General features: G+C 39.8%; 1 protein-coding gene across 7 annotated transcripts in view; it reads right to left on the bottom strand.

Moving 5' to 3' along the window:
• The window catches only part of ULK2 (unc-51 like autophagy activating kinase 2), a 117,370-nt gene that overhangs the window by 32,858 nt on the left and 70,165 nt on the right, over positions 1 to 14,347 (bottom strand). For 6 of the 7 annotated variants that reach the window (XM_039476022.2, XM_074388276.1, XM_074388279.1 and 3 more), the window contains 2 exons: positions 12,596 to 12,656; positions 2,836 to 2,973 (listed from right to left, as the gene is read on the bottom strand). In XM_039476022.2, the coding sequence (XP_039331956.1) occupies positions 2,836 to 2,973; positions 12,596 to 12,656 (199 nt within the window). The remainder of the gene's footprint in view (positions 1 to 2,835; positions 2,974 to 12,595; positions 12,657 to 14,347) is intronic. The other variant, XM_039476023.2, reaches the window with a different exon arrangement.

Below are 14,347 nucleotides of genomic sequence, written 5' to 3' on the forward strand. Positions count from 1 at the left end.
AACAAAATAAATTAGTGAGAAGCAAGGCATTATTTTACTTATTTATAAATCTCTAATGGCTCACAGAAGACATTTGGGTTCTCGTACGTAATTGCTTCTGCATTCAATTTGTTGTAAGATATGTTATTTTGAGTGAAGTGTATGAAGACGATCCAGCCTTCCACAGATGTGAACGGTAAAAGGAAGGAATATTTTGATAGCCTTTTCAGGTTAACTGCAACACACTTCTTTGATACTACACCAAAAGACAGCAAGTGGTCATTTCTAAAAGGTTGGTTGCAATGTGGATCTGAAACCAGATTAATGAACTCATGCTCCATTATGTCAAATTCCATTCTTTTGCAAAGCATCCTGCACTTTGAATGAAACTTTTACCTGGACGTGATTTTTTAAAACTACTTAGTAATTTGGAATACATTGGTTCACTGAGTTATGCAGATATTCCAATGCTGATACATTAAACAATATCAAAAAGTCACAATCATATCAAAATATCACCCTCAATTTTTTTTTCTCCTGTCAGACATACCCTACCTGAGGATCACCCTCAATTTTAAAAGAAGCACTGTCAAGGTATAACAGAAGCTGTCAAACTTGTATTCACCACTGAATTTTTCCAACATTATAATTTTTGCTTAAAAGCTCAACTTTTATCATTGACATTTATCATGACTTGTTTTCTTCAAAGTGGAAAGACATAATTTTTGACAAAATGGCTGTTTGATACCCAATAATCAGTTTGTCAGCCATTTTTTAAAGTAAAAAGGGTAGTCTACGACAAAGCAGCTAGTTCAACTTGCAACTAGAACAGTCATACAAGTACTTCTCCTAAGATAACTACTCTAATACGCAGCAAAAGTGGTTTATGTTTATATCCCATTCAAGGATTGAGATTTTCAAGGAAAAATAATAATTTTTACTGTCTCATTAAGGACATTCCTTTGTACCGCAAGTGTGTGTTTGAAAAGAACACAAAGACTAATAGCACAGTTTGGGTACCACCACCCTGATTCAAGCAAAGGTACCAATAGCTTTGCCCATCTTTGCTTTTTGTACTACCAGTTATAGATCAATGCAATGAAAAAAGCAAATAATGTCCTAATTTTTATTACGAAAATAGTTTTGGACCTCATGGACCCTCTGAAATGATCCACAGACTGTATTTTGAGAACCACTATATAATATACTGTTAATCACCTTATTTTTTTCATTTTATAATATAACTTGGAAATCTTTTCACCTTGGTACAGAGGGAGCTCCTTCACTCTTTGTGGAATGGAAGATGTGTAGTATTCCATTATCAGAGATAGATCATAATAAATTAGTTCATTACTGGTGGGCACTTGGCTTATTTTTCATCCTTTGGTATTCTAACAGTTAACAACTCTGTGTAAATGCAATTTCATTCATTCATTCATAGGAAAGGCCTGTATATGTAGAGTATGTCTATGACTATACATATATGTAGAATTAGTTACCAGAAGTCAAAGTGCTATTTTCTCCCTCTACTCTAGTGAGTTCTCTGAGATTTAGGTCTCTCTGAGGGTACTGTGGGGCTCAGTGATTCTCATTTTGTCAGAATCCCTGATTATATGCACACTTACTTCTGCCATGCTAAATTAAGTACCATTCTTCTATCCCCTTCTGTTTTTCAGAAATTAACTGAACTCTCTCTCTCTCTCACTGAATAGAATAAGAATAAACTATACTTGGCCGGGCGTGGTGGCTCACGTCTGTAATCCCAGTACTTTGGAAGGCTGAGATGGATCACTTGAGGCCAGGAGTTCAAGACCAGCTTGGTCAATGTAGCGAGACCCCATCTCTAAAGCACAGAAAAAAAAGGGGAAAAAAAAAAAAAAAAAAAAAAAAAAGAATAATCTACTCTTATTTCCCCTTGTCTTTGTTGACTTGTACTTTTTTTTTTTTTTTTGAGATCTCAGGTCACTGCAACCTCCGCCTCCCGGGTACAAGGAATTCTCCTGCCTCAGCCTCCCAAATAGCTGGGACTACAGGCATGCACCACCACATCCAGCTAATTTTCAGATTTTTAATAGAGACAGGGTTTCATCAGGTTGGCCAGGATGGTCTCAATCTCTTGACCTTGTGATCCACCTGCCCTGGCGTTCCAAAGTGCTGGGATTACAGGCGTGAGCTACCGCACCCAACCAGGACGTGTACCTTTGTTATTCCTTTAATACAATCTTAGTAAGGTCTCAAGATGAAGAAAAAGTAAACAATATGTCAATAATCTGCTACAACTGGTGAGATTTCATTTAAGTGCTTCTTTAGTTCTTAAAAGTAATTACCTAAGTGTACATATATTTATACACATATGTACTTTACATATAAGATATATACATATATATATTTCCAAGCTAAGCTTAAATAGCACTTAAATTGACCGACTATAAAACTTTATTATTCAATTTTGTGCATTTCTGTTATACACACATGTAAGAGGCTAAGTATGCCATGGAAAGTAACAGATTTTCCATTAAGAATATGTATTTTTTTATTATAATAATTTTTTCTTGCTCTGTCACCCAGGCTGGAGTGCAGTGGCAAAATCCCAGCACACTGCAACCTCCACCTCCCAGGTTCAAGCAATTCTCCTGCCTCGGCCTCCAGAGTAGCTGGGACTACAGGCACATGCCACCATGTCCGGCTATTTTTTTTTGTATTTTTAGTAGAGACAGGGTTTCACTGTGTTAGCCAGGATGGTCTTGAACTCCTGACCTCATGATGCACCCACTTTAGCCTCCCAAAGTGCTGGGGTTACATTTTTTTTTTAAAGAAAAGAAAAATAATTAAGTAAGAAAGGAGCTACTAACTTACCTTGGAGAACCATGTACATTTGTGCCTGAGCTGGCAGTAGATGTAAGATTCTGCTCTATGCGTTGGTAATTCCTTATTTGAGTAGGAACTGGAATTGGTGCTGTTTCGCTGTGAGGTGACACAGTAGGCTGACACTGCCTGCAATCATAATTTATTGAAAAAGGAAAGAAACAGTGGTAGGACTGTTTTTGTTTTATTTGACACATTAGTTATATTTAGAGAAAATTCTAGAAAGAGCCAAATGATCACTCCACTACCTTAGTAAGAAATGATCTTGGCCGGGCGCGGTGGCTCAAGCCTGTAATCCCAGCACTTTGGGAGGCCGAGGTGGGCGGATCACAAGGTCAAGAGATCGAGACCATCCTGGTCAACATGGTGAAACCCCGTCTCTACTAAAAATACAAAAAATTAGCTGGGCGTGGTGGCGCGTGCCTGTAATCCCAGCTACTCAGGAGGCTGAGGCAGGAGAATTGCCTGAACCCAGGAGGTGGAGGTTGCGGTGAGCCGAGATCGCGCCATTGCACTCCAGCCTGGGTAACAAGAGTGAAACTCCGTCTCAAAAAAAAAAAAAAAAAAAAAAAAAAAAAGAAATGATCTTGTTAAAAATACATATAAAGCCAAAAAAATCACATTTATTATCTAAAAAACTCCTGACATTCATATGCATATTGAGGACTAAGAATTACAATAACCTGGAAAAAAGTTATTTACAACAACAGGAAAAGTCCACAGGTCAGCAAAACTGTTCCATCTACTCACATTCTGCTATTCATTACTATGTGAAAGAAAAAATATGCTGGGTAAAAGAACAGGAAGTTCAACAGCAAAGATGACTGGAATGTGTACAAAAGTCATGAATGCTGTAAGCAATCCCAAAGAGCTCTGACTTTATGAAGAGGGAAAACACATTGTGCAAACTCTCAAAGCATGTGACTTATCTGATGTCCACATTTTGTAGTATTTGGTTTCTTTCCTCTTTCCTCACTTTTCATAAATTCAGAAATAGAATATCCTTAAATCACTTTCAATTCAATTTACAACATATCCTAAAACCCATCAGAGGTAACACTGGGCCCTAAGAGAGATGACTTATTTCAAAGTAAAATGAAAGATAAAACACTTCTGTAGTGAAGATGTTAGTTGCTTTCCAAATATCCATTCAGTCTTTATGTTTTACTAAAAAAGAACTTAAATTTTATTTAGTGGTAATAATATGCCCAGTTAATTGTGGCATATCCCAGACTCCCTTACAGCCAAGGATAGCCATATATCTTTCTTGGTCAGTGAGATATAAGCAGAAAGAAGTCTTCTATTCATTCTTCTGCTCAAAATGTAAGTATGCTTGCTGGAGCTTCAGAAAATACCTTTGAACAACAAAGAAATGGCCTAAAGAACTGAAGACACGTAACTTCCTTGAGCCACAGAAACCAAGGAAACACTGTTTATCATGACTTTTCTTCATGCCAAAAAACTCTTTCAACCACACTACAGTTAGGACGCTGTGGTTTATAGCCAAGTGTAATTCCTCATGATACACCGTTTAGTGTGCTGCTATGAGCTCTCTCTATACATTTTTATGTAGGTATTTCCATTTAGTATCTTTAAATACAATAACATATGTTTTTAGCATCTATACATCTGATTCTTCAGTTCATCTACATCCTAAAAACAAACAAACAAACAAAACCCCAAAAAAACAAAAACAAAACCTCCACCACTCAAAATGCTACAATAGCTTAACAGTACTTCAATAATCAGTGCTGGTGCCTGGAAACGCGTCCATTCACAAGTCTGACAATCAAATTCCTTAACAGCAGAATAACCAACACAGCCATCAAATATCAGAATGTGAATGAATAAATGCTATTTTTCTTTTGTTTCAATTCAGCAAGTAAACAGAGTTGCTGAAGCATTCATTCCCTGCTGAAGTATATCGGGGAATTTTTTTAAACATACACATTGCCAAGTTCTAAAATTTTTCCTGTACTGGTTAATCTCCAAAGGGAAGCAGCTAAATAAAGGTATCCAAAGAAGTAAACTTAGCAACCTCATAATTCTAAACACCTCTCTCAGATTATGTAATCTCTGCTGGCTTCCTTAACACCTCTGGTTCCTCCCTCTACCAGCATGAGGACATGAACAGCCATGGACTGTGTTCTGTAAATGTTATCTCAGTCTCGGATAGGACCTGCAAACAGACTTGTCAGAGTCTAGAAAGTCTTCCCTGGACAAATTCCAGATCTCCAGCTAGATAAGACAACTGAAGTCATTTTCCTGTAAACTTAATATTATTAACACCAATATTTAACCATCACTCAACTCCCTGAGCCCAAGGTAAAAAGAGGGAAAGTCTATGTATGTCCTGAGTCTGCAGCACATCTTTCCTCACCTCCACTAGGACCTACAACTCACAGCATTCTATGTGGACCATCATCTTTGAGAAACACGTGGAAGATGAGGTAGCCTAGCCACACAGTCAATCACAATGTTATTCTATCTACTCCTGTAAATGCTGAGAGGAAGGCACAAATGCAAAAGAACAAATGAAGACTAGGTGATAGCATGACAACTTCTTCAAATTCACAATCTTTATACCAGGAGATCCCCAGTTGCCTCTTTGTTTTAAAAGACTCCATGAGTAAATCCTGAAAGGTTAAAAAGTAATCAGGAAAGCAAGGGTTCAGCTGGAAGCAATGCCAAGGGATAGAGGGAGAGAAGAAGGAGGGATCTATGCTTGTAAGAGCTCCTGTGAAACTCAATCTGGCAGACTAATGCTAAGCCATAGCTGTGAGCTCATGCTCATGGGGCTGTGTAAGTGATAGGGAGCCAGGTGGAGATAACCTGCTAATTACCCAGAGGCCAAAGCAGCAACAGAGAAAGGCCTAGTCTGGCACACAGGCACACAGCTTGCAAGGTTTCAGTAAGAAAGGGGTTACTACATGTAAGGGAAGCAATGAGAAAGGTAGAAATCTACTCAGATGGCTGACTCTGATGCACCTGGCTGTGTATGCAGCTGGCCTCCATCAATGCCCGGCAACAACCTGTCTTCAGAATTCTGATATCATAACTCCCATCCCTGTGCCTACTTTTTGCCTGGGTGCACAAGTAACAGATATTTGAATTCCCTTATCCTCAAAGAAAGAAAACGAACAAGTTTGAACAAGATTTGCTTATCCCCATGGTTCCCAAACTGTGCACTGATGGACCCCAAGGTATCACTGCTACTCAAGGTACCACTGCTACTCAACCTTGTTTAAGGTTTGGGAGGCTGAGGCAGGCAGATCATGAGGTCAGGAGTTTGAGACCAGCCTGGCCAACATGGTGAAACCCCGTCTATACTAAAAATACAAAAATCAGTTGGGTGCGGTGGTGTGCACCTATGATCCCAGCTACTCAGGAGGCTGAGGCAGGAGAATCGCTTGAACCTGGGAGGCAGGGGCTGCATTAAACTGAGATTGGGCCACTGCACTCCAGCCTGGACAACAGAGCAAGATTTCATCTCAAAAAAAAATTGTTTAAAGAAACACACAGACACTTGGAAAACTATTACTACTATAATACACTAAAACTAATATTAAGATGTAGGCCAGGGCCGGGCGCAGTGGCTCACGCCTATAATCCCAGCACTTTGGGAGGCCGAGACGGGTGGATCACGAGGTCGAGAGATCGAGACCATCCTGGTCAACATGGTGAAACCCCGTCTCTACTAAAAATACAAAAAAATTAGCTGGGCATGGTGGTGCGTGCCTGTAATCCCAGCTACTCAGGAGGCTGAGGCAGGAGAATCGCCTGAACCCAGGAGGCGGAGGTTGCAGTGAGCCGGGATCGCGCCATTGCACTCCAGCCTGGGTAACAAGAGCGAAACTCCGTCTCAAAAAAAAAATAAATAAATAAATAAATAAAAAGATGTAGGCCAGGCTGGGTGCAGTGGCTCACACCTGTAATACCAGCTACTTGGGAAGCTGAGGCAGGAGAATCACTTGAACCCGGGAGGCAGAGGTCGCAGTACACCACACACACACACATACACACACACACACACACACACACACACACACACACACACACGATGTGCCAAAAGTGGATTCCTCATCTTAGAAGAAAGGCTTTCAGTCATTTACCATTGAATATGATGACAGCTGTGGCCTTTTCATATAAGACTTTATTATGTTGAGCAGTTTTCTTCTATCTTTAGTTTGTTATTTCTATCATAAAGGGTGTTGCATTTTAGCAAATGCCTTTTCTGCAATAAGTTAGTTGACTGTATGAGTTTTGTTAATGTGACGTATCATATCACACTGAGTGATTTTCATTTGTTGAACCATCCTTGTATACCAGGGATAAATCCTCCTTGGTCATGAAGTATGACCCATTTAACGTAGTGTTGAATTTTATTTGCCAGTATTTTGTTGAGGATTTTTGCCTGTTTATCAGGGACATTGGCCTGTAGTTTTCTTTGTCTTTGTCTGGCTTTGGTATCAGAGTAATGCTGGCTTCATAAAATAAGTCTGGAAATGTTTTCTTCTCTTCAGTTTTTTGGAAGAGCTTGAGAAGGATTGGTGTTAATTCTTTTTTTTTTTTTTTTTTTTTTTGAGACGGAGTTTCGCTCTTGTTACCCAGGCTGGAGTGCAATGGCGCGATCTCGGCTCACCGCAACCTCCGCCTCCTGGGTTCAGGCAATTCTCCTGCCTCAGCCTCCTGAGTAGCTAGAATTACAGGCACGTGCCACCATGCGCAGCTAATTTTTTGTATTTTTAGTAGAGACGGGGTTTCACCATGTTGACCAGGAAGGTCTCGATCTCTCGACCTCGTGATCCACCCTCCTCGGCCTCCCAAAGTGCTGGGATTACAGGCTTGAGCCACCACGCCCGGCCTGGTGTTAATTCTTTAAATGTTTGATAGAATCCACCAATCATGCAGTCGTCCTGGGCTCTGCTCTGTTGGGAGGTTTGGATTATTATTGATGCAGTCTCCTTTCTAGTTACAGGTCTCTTCAGATTTTCTGTTTCTTTATGATTCAATCTAGATACATGTGTGTTTCTAGGGATTTATTTATGTCTTCTAAATAAATTGGCCAATTTAGTTGGCCAGTTTGCTGGTACACCATTGTTCACAGGATTCTCTTATAAATCTTTTCACTTACTTATGAATGAATGCATGCATGAAAGACAGTCTTGCTGTGTTGCCTAAGCTGAAGTGCAGTGGCTATTCACAGACACAATAATAGCACACTACAACACTGAACTCCTGGGCTTAAGCAATCCTCCTGCCCTAGCCTCCAGAGTAGCTGGGACTACAGGCTCCTGCCACTACACCTAGCTTTAACATAAGATATTTTAAACAAAGTATGAAGAAAAGTAAAATATGAAGAATGATATGATTGCCTGTGTACTTACCTCTCAACTCTGTTAAATCTTAATACTTTGTCTTAACAGTTTTTAAGAGAAACTATCATAAGGTCAATTGAAACCAAATACATACACACATGTATATATGTGTGTGTATATAGTCCATAAACAGCATAGTATTTTTGATATAAGTGGCATTAATGACATATGTTTTAGTTTTCAAAAATAATTTTTTTCACTCAATTAGGAAAAGTTAGAAAGGTAAGCTGAGGTTTTGAATGTCCCAGGCTTCAGTGGTGAAGGAAGGACGGAAAACTTAGGGGAGATATGAGCACAGGCTTTCTCTAGTGTTTTTATTTTTGTTTTTTGGTCTTGGTACCAAAGATATCTACAAAGAGATAGTATTATTCAGCTTTTGCTAAGTTAATGCTGTGGTAACCACCCCAAAACTTCACTATCTTACATAAAAAGGGTATTGTTCTTACTCCTGTTACTACTGGCTGTGGATCACCTGTGACTGTGCTTCACATGTTTTCATCTTTCTGGTTTTGGGGTTGAAAGAGCAGCTCCATTTGGGACATGCCATTCTCAAAGGAGAGGAAATAAGAGTGAAAGCAGAACTACACAAGGCCCTGAAAGCTTCTTTTCTGATGTCCCACGTGCGAGCTGCTCTTCCAACTTGCTTCCCAGGGGTTTGTGGCAGAGAGGAGGGTACACCACATAGAGTGTAGAAATGGGTTCAGGGAGAGGTAGTGAGTATTTTGGGGAAAAAAAAAATGCATTCTACCACAAGATATTAAGTGCAATGAAAACAGGACTATTAAAAGAATGTTAAAAGTTATGCTGTGTGGCCAGGCGCAGTGGCTCATGCCTGTAATCCCAGTACTTTGGGAGGCCGAGGCGGGTGGATCACGAAGTCAAGAGATCGAGATCATCCTGGCCAACATGGTGAAACCCCATCTCTACTAAAAAATACATAATTAGCTGAGCATGGTGGTGTGCACCTGCAGTCCCAGCTACTTGGGAGGTTGAGACAGAAGAATTGCTTGAACCCAGGAGGCGGAGGCTGCAGTGAGCTGAGATCCCGCCACTGCACTCCAGCCTGGCACCTGGCGTCAGAGCAAGACTCTGTCTCCAAAAAAAAACTATGATGGGTGCAAGATCAAAACGGTTGATGCAGCTCAAAGACTTACTTCTCATGAAATCATGAAGATTTTGTTATCTCCATATCACAATGGCTAGATCTCATATGAGAATCTCTGTAATTTTAATAGTGATATACTTACTTCTTTCCTTAGAACCTCACTTTTATTAAAATAACTTTGAAATATTTTGTTGTATTGAAATGAATGAATTATATTTAGAGTTCAGAAATTTTCTTGAAAGACCTAGTTTCAATCTTACAATATTAGGAAAATATAATTCAAGATATGGATTTTTTTTTTTTTTTTTTTAGAGTCTTGGTCTGTCACTCAGGGTGGAGTACAGTGGCACAAACTTGGATCACTGCAACCTCTGCCTCCTGGGTTCAAGCAATTCTCCTGCCTCAGCCTCCTGAGTTGCTGGGATTATAGGTGTGCACCACCATGCCCGGCTAATTTTTATATTTCTTTTAGTAGAGACAGGTTTTCACCATGTTGGCCAGGCTGGTCTCAAACTCCTGGCCTCAAGTGATCTGCCCGCCACAGCCTTCCAAAGTGCTAGGATTAGAGGCATGAGCCACTTCTCCCAGAGTAAGAATTTTACTTGTAGCATTCATTGGGGAACCTATACTGAAGGAAATATATATCTATATGTGCTATATAATTTTAACTAAAACCTTTGAAAGTCTTAAGACCTGAAGTTTTTGGCCACAGTGCTCTAGCAGTACTGGACACAAATGTAGTCTACTATTTCAGAAAAGCACTGCTTAGTAGTGTAAAAGATAATTAAACACTTGTCTATAGGAAAAACAAAATGCCATTTACAAAATCCAAATTTGGACTAGGAATTTTGGAACTGTATTGTGTTAGTTTACCAGTAAAACAGATTAAGCTAGAAGTTCTTTGAGTGTTCAGTAATTTTTTTTTTTTTTTTTTTTTTTTTTTTTTTTTTTTTTTTTTTGAGACAGGGTCTCACTCTATCACCCAGGCTGGAGTGAAGTGGCATGATCTTGGCTCCCTGCCACCTCTGCCTCCCAGACTCAAGTGATTTTCATGCCTCAGCCTCCCGAGCAGCTAAGGTTATAGATGCACATCACTATGCTTGTCTGATTTTTTGTTTATTTAGTAGAGACAGGGTTTTGCTGTGTTGCCCAGGCTGGTCTTGAACTCCTGCACTCAGGCAGTCTGCCTGTCTCAATCTCCCAAAGTGCTGGGATTATAGGTATGAGCCACTACTCCTGCCTGTGTTCGGCAATTTCTTTAGTGCCTACAGGCTTAATAGAAAGAAATAACTAGCAGTTCTGTTTGTTAATTAGTTCAGGCCAAACAACTTAATAGTAGTTGTGATTTATCTATCTGCCTGTCTGCCTGTCAGTTTATTTGAGATAGGGTCTTGCCCAGGCTGGAAGTGCAGTGGTGCAATCTTGGCTCACTGCAACCTCTGCCTCCCTGGTTCAAGCAATTCTCCCACCTCAGCCTCCTGAGTAGCTGGGACTACAGGCATGCACCACCATGCCCGGCTAATTTTTTGTATTTTTAGTAGAGACAGGGTTTTGCCATGTTTGCCAGGTTGGTCTCAAACTGCTGGCCTCAAATGATCTGCCCACTTCAGCCTCCCAAAGTGCTGGGATTACAGGCATGAGTCACCACAACTGGCACTTTTGTTCAACACAGTACTGGAAGTCCTTGCCAGAACAATTATACAAGAAAAAGAAAGAAAAGGCATCCAATTCGGGAAGGAAGAAGTAAAATTATCTCTGTTCACAGATGACATGGTCTTATAAATAGAAAACTCTAAAGATTCCATACATGCATACAATAACTAAAACTACTTGACAAATTCAGCAAAGCTGCAGGATACAAAATTGACATATAGGAAATCAGCTGTGCTTCTATACCCTAACAATGAACAACTGTTTATCTCCTATAAGGAAATTAAAAAAGCAATCACATTTACAATAGCGTCAAAAAGAAAAATGTATCAGGGCCAGATGCAGGGGCTCATGCCTGTAATCTCAGCAATCTGGGAGGCCAAGAGCAAGAGGAGGGCTTGAGCCCAGGAGTTCAAGACCAGCCTAGGAACATAGTGAGAAGAACCCTGTCCCGACCATTTAAAAAAAAAAAAAAAAAAAAAAAGCTGGGCATGGTGTACTTGAGGCTAATTTACTGGCAAGGCTGGGGTGGGAGGACTGCTTGAGTCCAGGAGCTCAAGGCTGCAGTAAGTTATGATTACACCAGCCTGGGCAGCAGAGCAAGACCCTATCTTAAAAAAAAAAAAAAGAGAATAAAATACAAACTTGCCAAGGAGATGAAAGATCTGTATACTGAAAAAAATATAAAAATCTAATTAAAGAAGATGAAGACACAAATAAATGTAAAGATATCCCATGTTCATGGATTGAAAAACTTTACGTTGTTAAGATGTCAATACTACCCAAAGCAATCTACAGGTTCAATGCAATCCCTATCAAAACCCGATGGCACGTTTTTGGAGAAAAAGAAAAACCCTTAAATTGATACGGAATTTCAAGAGACCCTGAATAGTCTAAACAGCCTTGAAAAAGAAGGACAAAGTTGGAGGTCTCACATTTCCTGATTTAAAAATGTATTTTGCTACAGCAATCAAAACAATGTTATAGTACTGACACAAGACAGACATACAGACCAATCGAATGTAATAAAGAACAAAGAAACAACTCTTGTGGCTGGGCATAATGGCTCATGCCTGTAATCCCAGTACTTTGGGAGGCCGAGGCAGGCAGACCACCTGAGCTATAAACATAAAAATGGCTGAAATAGTAGATTTTATGTGTTTTTTATCACAATTAAAATTTCAGGCTGGGTGTGGTGCCTCACACCTGTAATCCTAGCACTTTGGGAGGCCAAGGCGAGCAGATCATCTGAGGTCAAGAGTTCAAGACCAGCCTGGCCAACATGGTGAAACTCTGTCTCTACTAAAAATACAAAAATTAGCTGAGTGTCGTGGTACATGCCTATAATCCCAGCTCCTCAGAAGGCTGAGATGGGAGAATCACTGGAACCCAGGAGGCAGAGGTTGCAGTAAGCAAAGTGAGCACCAATGCACTCCAGCCTGGGCCACAGAGCAAGACTCTGTCTCAAAGAAAAAAATAACTAAATAAAATTTCAAGAAAAGAAATAATGGACTATAAAATGAAATAAATCTTAAGTCAAGAACACTAAGTTCTATAACCTTCCTCACGAAAATAAAATATAACAAATATTTCAATAAGATACATGTAATATACATACCCTCCACACACCAAAAACTCATTTGAAGCACGTCTACCAGCAGTTCCTGTTGGCATATCATCTAAAGGAGAGAAAAGTACAATCAGTTCTTAAAAAAAACACAAATTTGTTCCAACATGATTATTAGGAAATAATTTCAGCACAATGCAAAATTACGAACTGCTTATGTTATGATTTCATCGACAAGAAATAATAGATGACCACAGAAAGCAACACCTAACTGAAGACATAGGCTGCAACTCTATAAGCAAATTTGAGGTCTTCTTCAAAATAAAATGCAGTATTTATTGCACTGTTTACATATTTCTTCACCATTAAACATGCAAAAATTGAGCTATTTTTATCAGGTTCCTTTTTCTGTGTCAATGACAAAGGTGAGAGTTGTACCCTTAATATCATTTTGCACATAACTGTATAGCAACATTCTGCATAGAACATATATATAATATAATAGAAGAACTGACCATATAACAAAGTCTAGTTCAATAAAATGTCAGATTACCCCATCCTCCTGCATCACACTCTCTCAGGTCTTGCATGGGTTGTTGAACAAAATGTCATGGAAGGCCAGGTGTGGTGGCTCACGCCTGGAATCTCATCATTTAGGAAGGCAGAGCTGGGAGAACAGGTTGAGCCCAGGAGTTTCAGACCTGCCTGGGCAACATAACAAGACTCCATTCTCAAAAAAAAAAAAAGATGTCATTGAAGCTGGGGCCTCTTGAATTGAGTAACACATGACACAGGCCATCCTCATCAACCTCTACATCATCTGCATATAGGAGCAGAGTGCAGCTCAGAACTCAGGAGCACCTCATTCACTGTCAGTTACAACCACTATATCACGCTGCCCTTTGTGATTTTAAATAGCTGTGAAGGTATAATATGTGTTGATGGCAAATAGCAGTGTTGAACAAAAAATATAAGCCTTTAAAAATAAAATAAACTATGCTGCTAACCTATACTCAAAAGGAGAAAAAGAGGCTGGGCGCAGTGGCTCACGCCTATAATCCCAATACTTTGAGAGGCCAGGGTGGGCAGATCACTTGAGCTCAGGAGTTTGAAAGCAGCCTGGCCAACATAAGTGAAACCCTGTCTCTACAAAAAGTACAAAAATTACCTGGGCATGGTGGTACATGCCTGTAATCCCAGCTACTCAGGAGGCTGAGGTGGGAGTATCACTCGAAGCTGGGAAGCAGAGATTGCAGTGAGCTGAGATCACACCATTGCTCTCCACACTGGGCAACAGAGTGAGACTCGGTCTCAGGAAAAAAAAAAAAAGGAGGGGGTGGGGAGTCAGGAAAGAAATCACCAATATCCCTCTGGCCCCAAATAGGAATTAAGAAATGCACTGATTTGGTACATCTCAGGCCCCTGGTCTCATAAAGCTTACATTCAAGTAGTGAAAGAACACGATAATGTCAGGTAGCAACAAGCATTATAAAGGAAAACAGACCAGGGTCAGGTAACAAAGAGTAGCAGAGCAAGGGCTAAGTCTATTTCTATTTAAAGACAATGAATGGCTGCAAATAGGGGAACTGGGAAAACAGAAAGAAGAGGCAGAAATAGAAGCTAGATTTCACTAAGTGTGCTTTCTTTCATAGCTTTGAGTTTAAAATCATACATAATTTTAAAGCAAAATTAAATCAAAAGAAAATAAAATCCCTAGAAATCAAAAGTAAAGGAATCTAACCAACCATGTATCAACCTGACAGCTTAATCACCAGAGGGAAATTATTTCAAATAACTTTTTAA

This window comes from Saimiri boliviensis, chromosome 17, assembly GCF_048565385.1.
Source record: "Saimiri boliviensis isolate mSaiBol1 chromosome 17, mSaiBol1.pri, whole genome shotgun sequence".
NCBI classification, from domain to species: domain Eukaryota; kingdom Metazoa; phylum Chordata; class Mammalia; order Primates; family Cebidae; genus Saimiri; species Saimiri boliviensis.